This window comes from Solea solea, chromosome 12, assembly GCF_958295425.1.
Source record: "Solea solea chromosome 12, fSolSol10.1, whole genome shotgun sequence".
NCBI lineage: Eukaryota > Metazoa > Chordata > Actinopteri > Pleuronectiformes > Soleidae > Solea > Solea solea.
The window spans coordinates 4759935-4772852 of NC_081145.1; the positions used below are offsets into that span (position 1 = coordinate 4759935).

The 12918-nt window shown below is 40.3% G+C and overlaps 1 protein-coding gene across 2 annotated transcripts in view; it reads left to right on the top strand.

Moving 5' to 3' along the window:
- The window catches only part of hgfb (hepatocyte growth factor b), a 32066-nt gene extending 20057 nt beyond the window's left edge, over positions 1–12009 (top strand). The window contains exons 11-18 of one of the 2 annotated variants that reach the window (XM_058646458.1): positions 2977–3113; positions 4364–4393; positions 4882–4987; positions 7295–7369; positions 7583–7732; positions 7827–7933; positions 9182–9324; positions 10501–12009. In XM_058646458.1, the coding sequence (XP_058502441.1) occupies positions 2977–3113; positions 4364–4393; positions 4882–4987; positions 7295–7369; positions 7583–7732; positions 7827–7933; positions 9182–9324; positions 10501–10680 (928 nt within the window). In that variant the 3' untranslated portion in view covers positions 10681–12009. The remainder of the gene's footprint in view (positions 1–2976; positions 3114–4363; positions 4394–4881; positions 4988–7294; positions 7370–7582; positions 7733–7826; positions 7934–9181; positions 9325–10500) is intronic. The other variant, XM_058646460.1, reaches the window with a different exon arrangement.
- The last annotated feature ends 909 nt before the right edge of the window (positions 12010–12918 follow it).

A 12918-nucleotide genomic window follows, 5' to 3' on the forward strand; every position in this document is an offset into this window, starting at 1 on the left:
TGATATGTTTCAGATGCATCAGCAACACCAACAGCAGAAAATGTAAGATGCTTGAATCCACTGTATAATTAAAGTAGGAGAAAGTTGTTTGCATCTCAAGTGCCGTTCTGCATCTTTCTACAGTAATTTAACTTCAAAATATTCAGTCTCTTCATCAGTCCAAAAATAAACCAATCTGGACTTCTACATGTTTTCCTTGCTGTTTTCCGTGTACCAGCTTCTTTTGCTATTTTTGGGTCAGTGCCCGAGGGCAGGAACTATGGAACGTGTGCCAATTTGGCGCATTAGGCCAACTTGGGTGCAGTTGAACATATTCATGCTGTAGTAATTTGGCTCCCAACCACATTATCAGTGTGTCAGTCCAACTTTGAGAATTTCTGTTTAGTATTATTTTAGTGGAACTAACATGTTCAGCGGTATTTTTATATTTTCCGTGGTAACGCTTGAGTCATTAGCTCTAGGTGATACAAGCTTGTCTGTGACATCCTCACTAGTGCAGGCTAACGCACTTATGCTTCCCAGAACCATGTGTGTGAACCTGATATGTGGTTGTTAGTGTGAGGAGGTGCCCTGTTATTGACCTCTAGGTAGGCCTTTGTGTTGTTAGCAGATCAGGTTGGGCCTTGTGTTTCTCAGAGAAGAAAAAGGCTCCTGTGGGTGCCATGTGCAGCCTCTCCAGCATCTCCTAATAGCTCTAGAAGTGTTTCCCTGAAGATGACCTAACGCAGCAGGAATGACTCCCAGTGATGACTTTGCTGGAGGATATACACTTCACTCCTTACCTTTGACCCCAGATCCCTCCTTTGTAGGAACACCTCAAGGCCAATCAGCTCCACTGCTTGGCTCCTGCCATGGGTCAAAACTCTGGGTCAGTGAGTCTGAGACGGAGAGTTAGCTGCTAAAAATACAACACACATAAACACAGATTTGAAATGCTGGGTTGCTTTGATTTGGTACCCAGCATTCCCTCTTTTTTATTTCACCTTATCAGTGCAGGAATTTTAGTGTGGGAAAGAATTCTGTTTGTGGTTTTAAAACTCTTTTGAGAATACCCGCATGTGTGGGATATGTCTACACGAGCATGCATTAGGTATTCGAGTGTAGGTGGGTGCATACTGTCTCAGTGAGTAATCCTTTTGCAGAGTCTACACAGCTGCGATGTCTGACTCCCCAGATCCAATCTGGCTAACTCTGTATGACTTTAACGAAAAGTTGTAAATCACCAATAAAGTCTTTTCACTTGCATCAACAGCTGATGTCACGCGGTCGGCAAAATAGCACCCAAATGTGGGATAGAATTTAATCAAAAAGAGTATTAAATTCATTTAAACTAACATAAAAGAGGCAAAAACAAGGACAGGAGAGTATGAGGTATGGATGCAAACATAGCAATTGTTAGCAATACCAGGCATTACCAACCTCTCCATAATATACAGTAACATAATATGTTCATGGACAAAAAACAGAACTACGAGTATGACTGATTTACTGTGAAACAAATACGAAAAGGAGTAATATTAATGGTAAAAGAAGCACTGGTTATATGGGGCCAGACATCTTGTAATCCTAACTTGGGGTATGTAAGGTTGCTTTGAGTTTCTGTGTTTGAAATCCAAGGCCCCCTGACCTTGTAAATTCCGCGTTCCAACTACAATTGGAACTCACCAATCTCCTTACCCCTTTCATTTGTGTATACATGTGTCGGCGTATTGTGTCCGGATTCTTGTACCAGAGTGGAAGGGTGAAGTGTAATGCCATGTTTCCATCACGGTAGTTGGGTTTGGTACAATATGGTACGGAATGGTAAAGTCCTGGGTCAGGCTTGCATTTCAACTAAGAACAGTACCTTTACTTGGTGGGTGGGTGGGTGGGAGGGGGGGTTACGACTCTGGTAACCCAAGGGAAGGGTGCTGAATATGGAATGGTTGGTATACTACTCCTAATGAAAACGCAAATAGAGGTGCAAGAAGATGCGAAAAGACAAAACTGTTCCATAGGTGGAAACAATGCTTAAGTGCTAACCAGCACTTCAAATGGAGGCTTTTTCACCTTTTTTTAGCTATGCCACTAGTATTCCCAGGTGTTGAGAACATCTGTTGTCTCTGACATGTCTCCACTTTGCTGCAGAGAAGCATTTAAATGTAACTATAGTACATGTGAGCTTATTCTCCCTTTAGGGATCGCCACAATCTCCAAATCCGTATTTGTCTGCTTACATGATGCGTTCTTCGAGCGGTGTCCCATTTCGTAGGGGTTGATTTTAACCTCCAGCCCTTTTAACTTAAAAAAATGGGATTACACCAGGAGGCAGGAGTGATTGGACACAGGTGAATCACATCAGGGTGGTGCCCAAAGAAGGGACAATCCCAAAGAAGGGAAAACAGGACAAACACAGGAAGTAAAAGTGGACAAGATATCTTTGACATGGCTCAAAGTGCAGATCATTGTCAAACGTGTCCTACGCTCTGGCTGCTACTTTTACTTATGATTATTATCATTATTAAAACCTGATTTAAAATTCTGACCCTAGATTCTTCTTTTTCATATGTTTCTGTAGATAAAAATCTTCTATGATATGTGTACATGTTTGTTTATTTTATTATTGTATACTTTGGAACAAAAACTGAATTCTTGAATCTTATGACAGTGGGAATAAAGAAATTGCATTCAATGTTTTACTTAGTGAGAGGGACTTTATGTAAGTGGTCTGATGTTAGGGGTCTCAAACTGCTTAGGTTTGGAGTATTGACACTTTAATTAGACTTTTGCCATTTATTTTTCTGGCTTGATTAACGATTTGGGAAATGACTAAAGGTGTGAAATGTAAAACCGTAAAAATCTGAGAAATTCAGAGAAAAACCAGGGTTTTTGTGCATGAACACATCAACAGAAAGAGCAACCTATCTTATCTTTTGAGAATTGTCTCCTGAATGTTAATAAAAGGTTTGTTTTTGGCTCGTTCTTGTGTTTGTCTAGTGGTGAGAGGGGCATGCTGATGCCTGGCCTAGAGGGAAGCTACTGCAGAAACCCTGATAAAGACAAACATGGCCCTTGGTGCTATACCAACAACTCTGCCATACCCTGGGACTACTGCACTGTCAAACCATGTAAGAGTGAGTATATGTGTGTGTGCGAGCAGACACACACACATTCACACACACATTCACTGTTAGGAGAGGAAACAATCTGTGAGACCGTGTGAAATAGAAAATTTGTCATACTTTGGGGATCTGAGGACGGAGCCAGCTGAGATTTGCTCGCACCGTCTGGTTGTCTGTCTCACTTACACACACACGCGCTTTATTTGCAGTGTGTACATCTGTCTACACACCAGCAGGTCAGTGTGTGTCAGAAGAGATTCACAAGTCATCAGGAAGACAGGGGAGGAATCTGTCTAACCATTTCCACATGGAGCCAAAAGGCATCGTGTCTGTGTCTTTGTTGGTTTTATATGGAAGTGTATTGCATTCACCCAACACAAACAGCTGAAATGATAAGATCAATTTCCCCCCTCCCAAAAAAATAATCATTTCAAATCTGTGTTTCAGAAGATTAGTAAAAATCTGCTCTGAATTATAAATGTATTTCTTCTTAAAAAGATTTATTTAAGCTCTACTTTCTGAATGAATAAGATCTTTTCATCCAAAGAATAGGCTACACGTCTGCTCTGCTTAGCGACAAGATAACGTTGCATAATTAGTTGTGTAGTTAGCCGAAACATTTCCAAAACTCTTCTATCTCTGCGATAACTTCAGGGTCAAACCTGTTATTGATTTTTAGTGTATTTAGTCTTAGCCTTTGTTGTTGTTGTTTTTTTTTTCTTCATTTAATTGATCATGACACCTCAGCTATTTGCTGCACCTTGTGCCACCAAGTCTCTCTGAGTCAGTGAGACAATGTCCCACACTAAGTCTTTATTATTGTTTTTGTTATGGGCCTTTTGCACAGTGGCTGTTTTGACATGTTTTTAGCAGGCTTTACTGATCACAGTAACAATGGCTCTGTTCAGTGTATGCAAGTCAGGACACTCTGACAGTGAACCACCATGCATCCTGACACACACGAAGCTAAATGGACCTTGGCCATCATTCGTTTGATGATTTTTGCTACTGGGAACTGTCAAATTGGCCGCTGTGCAAAAGGGCTCATTGTTTTGATTAAAGATTTCTAATTGCAGAAATGACACCCTGTGCATTTAAACACAGTTACCTCCAAAAGGTCAATTACATCATAACAATCACAAAGCTGTGCTTCTTGTGCGTCCTTGAGGCTGTATAGCTGTATGACACCATGAACTGTATGCCCCCGTGTGAGTTTGCCTCTTATCTCGTATCACTTAATACTCACTTGTGTGTGTCTGCAGGTGATGCTTCACAGAACAACATTCCACTGGGTGAGTCTCTCTCTCTCTCTCTCTCTCTTTCTGTTTCTTTGTCTAATGTGTTTGGCTCAGCTGCTGCTCATCTGTTTTTGATTGTGTCCAAAGCAAGTGGTGATGTTTTTGGAACCTGCAGCTATTTTGGTACATAATACAGGACGTTATGCTGTCACTATGACATCTGTTTCTGTATTTTCGTGTGTGTTTGTGTGTGTGTTGGTCTGTCCATGTAACGTGTTCACTTTGCAACATAACTCAATGACTGAGTTTAAGTGAATTCTTTCAAGCATATCTGATAATTAACTAAACTTATGGCTTTATCTATTGCTGTTTCCTATATTTTGATGATTATAGTGGATCACGTGACAACTAGAGTGTCTCTTGAGTTGCAACTGTAAATAGAAAATCTGCCACTGAATGCATTTTCTGATATTTTGAATGAAACACATGTTACATAAGGTATGGACTTTTCAGTGTGTGCCTGTGTGTGTTTATTCTTCCAGGTGAGCTGTCCTCTGTGGGCTGTTTTGTTCACAAAGGTCCCAGGATAGTGGGAGGAGGTCCAGTGAGCATATCAGAGGGCAGCTGGATGGTCAGCATACAGAAAGGGTAAAGCAGTGTGTTTAGTATTCTACACATCTTCCACTACTGAAGAAAAGGCTTTTCCACTATGCTCAGTTTCAGCCTTGCACTAGGCTGAGGTCAGACTACACGATATTTGCATCCTCTGCATGAGACCAAACCATCTCAACATTGACTCTATCTGAGCTGTACCTTGAATATGCTCATTTAAATACAAAGATGTAAACATGCCAATCGGATCTGATACAGCCCATTCAGAAAATGTCATTCAGGGCCTGTAGATGCCAAACATCATTCAGATCGGTTCCTGGTGCTATCACATGTCTGATGCACATAAACGTGACATATTTCCATTTTGTTACTGCTGTATTTCCATTCCAAAAAAAAAATTAATGAACAGACAGGGAAGAGGAGGAAAATGCTTGATTCATCCATCCTTGATTATCCTTCACTATGATTTATTGTGCTGTGTTTCTCAAATCTTGTCATATTTCCATGTTGCACACAAGAAGAACAGCTAAATGAGACAAGTTGACAATTTCCCTGATCCTGCGCTGCTTGCCAATTTCACCAAAACAAACCTTTTGTCACTGTTTTCATTGGAGATTGCTACCTGCAGAAGTGACACACTGTGCATTTAAATTCTGTTACGCCTGAATCTTTGTGATGGTACATCGAAGATTCACAAAACTATGTTTGACAATGAAGGGGTCCTTGGGGCTGTATGACACCATGGACACCATTATGCCCCAGTGTTAGGTCGCCTCTTATCCTGTATCAGTTATTACTACTAATTGTGTGTCTGTCTGCAGGTGATGCTTTGTACGTTGGGTGTCTCTTTTCAAGCTCGTTTTTGTAGGAATTTTGTTCTTTTTGTGTGTTTTGTTTTTGTCTTATGTGTAAATAATTTATCTGGAGTAACTTGTAGTTTGTGACCTTTTTTTTGTGGGAACTGCACTCCATATTTGTCACTTTGTGGTCCCAGTTTAGGTGTAAGTTGTCAACATTTGTGTGTGGTCAGTGGTTGCTGCAGTCCACTTCTTGATTTGGTCTCTTCCAATTGATGGATCAGTGTGTTGCATTCCAGTAACTTGGGTGGTTATTATTAGTAGTATTATATTAGTTAGTGTCGTAAATGTATTAGAGGACCACAATATGTCCATTTTGTGTCGTGGTCATGGTGTTACGGGATAGTGAGGTTTAGGGTAAAGCTAGAGTAGACAAGAGAGGTAACGATCCTGTGGCCTGACTGGTTTTGGTTGAGGGAAAATAGGAGTGGGTTTAAGCTCATCCGGTTGGGTGGGTGCTCTGTGGGACCATCGGCAAGATAGGGGAGGTCCTAAGTGGCTTGGTTGTCACTCATTTGTCAGTTCAGAGTTTTGTGTGGGGAGGCTGCATCTGAGAGATAAACACAACAAGTGTCCAAAATGAAGGTGCATGCAAGAGGGGCGAGTCAGGGGAGGAGACTTGTTGGTGCCTGCTTCTCATTTCCTTTGAGCGTAGCGGCTATTTATCCCCACCCACCTCTAATCATGGTGTGTTTGAGACTGTGGGAAATTACACTGATGAATAGGAAAAGTGAAAATAATAAAATGAAGTATTCTTTTTTTGTCCCCACTGTGAAATTATTATGGGCAAAAGTGTTACAACAGCTGCAGAACAACAGAGACAACAAACAGCTAACAAAGAACAAAGGATACACTTCACAGACAAAAAAAATGTTATCCAGCTGGTACGAGAAATAAGGACCTTAAAATAATGCATGCACATTAAGAACAATGAATATCAAATGGAATAAAAAGAAGAAGTGTCATTGTTGCACCCTCTGTACATTCTTATATTGTCCAGCTTCCATAATCAGTCCTTTAAACTAACTGAAGTTGGGTTTTCAGTTCTTGCATTTGGGGCAAAAGAACCTTTTGGGATTCTATAGCGCTCCAAATTCAGGAAGGAGGGGTTATGTCTTGTCACGTATGATTGAAGGGGCCTTCCTGTGCACAGCTGTATAGTCAAGATCATCTATTTGCTTCTGTTGGCAGCCTGTTAACTGTCCTGCTGTTTTCACAATCCATGTCAGCTTGTTTCTGTTAACTGAAGACTTGTGTGTCCTTTACCAGAGATATTAAAAACAAGGACGCTCTCTATCAAACTAGCGTGCACTTTATTTCTCCCCCAAGATGCCAAGACTGACTCCAAAGCACTTTAATTTCCAAATTATAAATCAGTCTGGCTTTCTTGCTAAGAAAAACATCGATAAATGTTCCCACTTTACAGTTAACACAGTCCGATCACACAGTCTTTGAATGTCTAATTTGTTTTCTGTGCTGTTCCCAGGTCAGTGCACTGGTGTGGAGGTTCACTAATACGAGAGGGATGGGTTCTAACTGACAGACAGTGTTTCTCCTCCTGGTAATGATAAAATTATATTTTTCTTTTTCTGCTTGAAACTTGAACAGTCTGTGTATTTATTTCCTCTTATACCATTTATTTAATAAATACAAATGTATATTGCATCCATTTTAGTTGAGCGGGGTCTTTTTTAGTTGCTACTGTGTTCCCCCGATCGGCAATAAATGTGGAATCGTTCTTCAAGTATTAACTCCGCGTCGTCTGCCTCTCCAGCGTTCCGGACCTCAGCGAGTATCGAGTGTGGCTCGGAGTCTCTGATATGCGAGAGGGAACTCTCGAGTGGTCCAACAGACAGGAAGTCAGCATCGCTCATGTGATATGTGGCCCTGAGGGCTCGAGTTTAGCCCTCATAAGGCTGTCTAAGTGAGTGTCTGGAAAAATGATTGTAAAGATACCGTATATTCATGTGTGATGTTATTCTTAATCATATTCTCTTTGTTCTACTACCTATGTCCAGGCCTGCACTTCCTGCAGACAATGTCCATACGATTCAGCTGCCTCTGGCTGGTTGCTCCATCCCAGAAGGAACTATATGTAAAATGTATGGATGGGGTGAAACCAAAGGTACTGATAGGTTATATTATATTCACTGCAGCTGATTTATATACAACCATACAGTGTTGTTCAGGTCTCGCGGGTTTGCAATATATTGCTTTTTTCCTGCAGCAGTCCTGATTTATATATTTTGTATTTCTCTGTCTCTTGAAATGATATAAACGATATTTTCACATGATCCTATACTAATACATCAGGTTATATGTGTCTGGATGTATTTATTACTCGCTGGGTGTGTTGATGTACGGACAGTTGTATGGAAGACTTATATTTTGAAATGTGCAGTTTTGTCTGTAAATCACTCAGATTTCCCTCCATGTATTAGATATGTACCAGGGATGGAAATCAGTATCGGCCAGTATCGGTATCGGCCCGATAGTGGTCTAAATCACTGGATCTGATATCAATCCAAAAAATCCTATATATCACATGTTTCACTGTAAAAATCAGCAATAGCATTTTAGCTGAGTCATGTTTGAGCTGTTTATTTCTTCTTTTTGGGAGAACAATATTTGTGTGTTACACAGTTGGATAATTATGTCTTTAAAAAGACAGCTTCATAGTTCATAAATGGCCTTAAATGACTGTATCAGACTAATATCGGTATCGGTTTTGAGTTTGTGATATCTGTAATTGATATCATTGCAACTGAGAGCCTTATATATATATATATATAAATATATATATATATTTATATTTATATTTATATATATTTATATATATATATATATATATATATATATATATATATTTATATATATGGGATATTGCTTCTATACAACAGTTCTACAGATGCTATATGTTTTTATGATTATTATTATTTTTAAATGAGTTATGTTACTCCAACACAAATAGTTCTTCACCTGGACGAACTGGACTGTTGCTTAGCAACACAAACAATGAGCATATGCCTGCATGACACATACATATAAGTCATTGTGCTCTTTGAGTTTAGAACATATGCTGCTCCTTCTCCTTGTCCTCTCCTGACAACCATTCATTCATTTATTTGTACTGCTTTATCCTCCATGAGGGTCACTGGGGGCTTGAGCCAATCCCTGCCTTTAGGCAACAATGCCAGCACACCATGTGGCCACAACCATTAATGATTGAACTTGTGTTATTTGTTTAATGATGATAAACAGCTGTGAAGCAGATATGCTGGTTAAATATCATGGAACGCCTCTTGTCCAATCAGATGACTTGGTTTGAATGAACTATGTGTGTATAATAAAATGCATCCTGTAACTCTTTCAGGCACCGGCCACGATGACGTGCTGAAGGCGGTCAACCTGCCCATCGTCTCTAACGAGAAGTGCAGACAAATGCACAGAGGGAACTTCCACATCACCAACACCAAGATATGTGCAGGAGGCAAGAGGAATGAGGGAGTGTGTGAGGTAAACACACACTGTTCTTACAGCTCTCTTCATTTCAGACACATACAATATATATGCCAACACCTGGACTGGATCTATAGAGACCTGTACCTGCTTATAGCTGTTAACATCTAACATAAGCTTGATATAATTCATCCTGATTGGTTAAGTAGGGTAAGCAAGTAAAGATTACTTTAAGGATCGATTAATCCATCAATTATTTTCTCGATTAAACGAGTGCTTGTTTGGGCTGTAAAATGTCAGAAAATGTTGAAAAATGTTGTCAAATCTCTTTCAGTTTTCAGTTTTAATGATTTATTTGTTATATGGAGCAGATAAACCAGTAATATTCACATTTAAGAAGCGGAAAAATCTGAAACCTTTTTTAATTATTGAAAAAAACAACGCTTGAACCGATTAATCGATTATCAAAATAGTGACCAAAAACTAGACAAAACCAGGCCAAAATGTAAGAAAGTTGTATTTATCACAAGCAAAGACATTATGTTGTGAAAGAAAACTTCAAATCAGTCTTTGCCCTTGATTAAGACAATCCATTATTGTGAATTTTACATCTGGATTTAGTGTATTGATCACAACAGAAAACAGTTCTGCATCTGTGCATGCCACCATGTTCCAGTTGGTTCTGGGGTGCAGCTGTTATCTATAAAACAATGGCTTTTTTGTCCCCCAAAAAAATGTGTATCTGATGAAATTCCACACTAGAATTCGTTTGGTGCATTCAGCCCTTGTTGATAAACAAGAACAAGCTTTTAACCCTTTGGTTTAAGTGTAAATGTATGAAGATATTAGTGCCTTGGCTTCATATGGCACTTTGAAAGCTAAACTTGATCTAAATCGCAAGCAAATGTTCTTTGAATCGTCAGGCTTAGTCTTCACTCTGTGTATAAATAGAGCAGCTGGGGAGTGTTGCACTCAATTTCATCAGCTATTAAAGCTTTAGTTTGGTGGTTTCTGTGTTTGGCAGAGAGCTGTCCATGTCCCAAAAATACTGCTGTCACTGAGCACTTGTTTCCATTTAACCCTGTCAAAAAAATAAATAAATATATGAATATGTATATATATGTATATATATATATATATATATATATATATATATATATATATATATATATATGTATATATGCAGCCATTTTGGAACCACAAGGTATAAAATGCTGTCTGTTTCTGGTGCAGAGGGATTACGGTGGCCCCCTCGTGTGTCAGGACGGCGAGATCAGGGTCATCGTTGGCGTGAGCGTCCACGGCAGAAGCTGCGCTCGGGCCAACCAGCCCGGCATCTTCATCAACGTCCCCTTCTACACGCAGTGGATCTACAAGGTCTTCAGATATTACCCCAACCTGCAGAGCGTTTAGCCGTCGTCTCAGCAGAGAACAGAAACGGACAGACTCGCGCCTTCTTCTGTCAGCCCCTGTGGTGCACTCAGGACAGTTTATCACCCAATAAGAAACTGATCAAAGGATAGATGCATGCAAGTGGATGTCGTGTAGCTTACCGCGTGGGATTAAGAAAAGGTGATGCTATTCACATTTTAGAATTGGTGAATTTAAAAACAAGTGGGACCCAAAACCCATTTTTTTTCCCCACAGTTTCTTCAACATTTTCTTTCAAATTCACCCCCGAGTGGTATGTGTGCATGTGGATACTCCTTGATTCCTGGCATTACTTGAAATGTTTTCAAACACCAAAAGTGCAGTGTGGTTCAGCAGCTCCCTCTGATGAGTACATCAATGGGCCACTTTTAGAAAACCATCCAATGGTAGGGCAACGTGAAGGGCACTCCCAGCGAGCTCCACGCACCTGCAAGGGGCTTCGATAAAGTGGCTCTTACTGTACATAGTATTTTAATGAGTGTATTTGTGACACTCTAAAGGTGATTTGGGTCTTATAGATCTACGACGAGAGGAAAAATGAATGTCGTCAGGCCGAGAAATGATGTACAGCGTGTTATCTGCATTTCAGCCTCCATATTGTCAGCTGTGTGATACAGTATAAACTCAATTTTCAGTATTGTAATGTTATCAATATACCACTGACTGTATATTTAAGGATGCATCCCGTGTAGATAAAGGAATGTAAGGCTAGTCAAGCCTATATACAAATAAAGGTGAACATGTAACGTTGTTGTGTACACTTTCCATGTGTTTGCTTAAACCTGTTTTAATTCTTCATGGGTGTGTGTGTGTGTGTGTGTGCTTGTTTGAGCCAGAGCTGAGTGAATTACACACACACACACACACACACACACACGCACACTCAGGCCTTGGCAGATCTCCAACTCCAATCCACTCTGGATATTAGCGTCACACAAAGTGTGTCACTTTAAAGTTTGCTGTGGAAAAGAAGGGGAGGGTCATTGTGACTGCGCTGTCTCTAATAGATGCTCCGCTGAGACGACAGAAAAGGGCCCGGGAATCAAATCAACACGCCTCTGTTACCAGTGTAAATATGGAGCTCACTCTGTGTTATAACCACATTATGTCTGTGTAAGAATGACTTTTGTTTGTGCACTGAAGGAAGCTGCACGCTGCTATATTCCACGGGCTGCACAGTGTCATTGTCCTCTGAGTGTACATTCACGTTCACTGCACAATCCACTCCAAGTAAACACCTATGCTAAATGTATTTGAAATGCATTATGCCTGTGACTATATTAAAGGTCTTTTTTTTTGTTTGTTTTTAAATCCCTTGTGTTGTTTTGTGTCACATTTTTAAATGCCACATTTGAATGTCTTCATTTTTCACTGTTGCTGTATAATTGAGTCAAGGCTGTTGTGCTTCCCCACCAGAAGATGGCACCACAGCAGCACAATGCCTGTACAGATGCCCCGGCTCATCTGACTAATACCTCGGTCTCTTTCACAGAAACACACACACACACACACACACACAGACACACTTTGCTCATACAGGGTCAGTTGTTGAGAGACAGATACTGACCCTGTGTGTGTGTGTGTGTGTGTGTGTGTGTAGGTTAAAGACCACAAGAGAGCAAAGACCGAGAGGATATTAAACGCTGAATCCTTTGATGGTGAATTAAGGAAGTTATCGCGCAAGCAGAAAATACATGAGGATGGAAAATGTCTGTCGCTATGCACCATGTGTGCTGACACAACACACACACACACACACACACACACACACACACACATACATACAGTATATACACAACTGGTTTTATTATATAACTACAACCAGTTGATACCTAACCTTATCTTAACGGCATTTTAAATGTTACCCCTAAACTTAACCAGTTCATCAGAAATGGGGTTCTACCTCCCTGGGACCAGATTTTGGACTACTGGTCCTAAGAGATGACAAAATAATACAAATACACACACATACACGTTGAGTGTGAGCTGTTCACCCTGGCTCAGTGCACTGTGGGATCTACAGCATACACAAGTCTAATGATCCAGACAGTGTGGCTTGTGTCAGGGCTGTTCATGCTGGTGGGGAAGCACTTTGTGTGTGTGTGTGTGTTTGTGTGTGTGTGTGTGTGTGTGTGTGTGTGTTTGTGTGCGTGTGTGAGAGAGAGACTCCAACAACTCTGTCTTTCTTTCATAATTCATCAAAGCACTTCAATTGCTAAT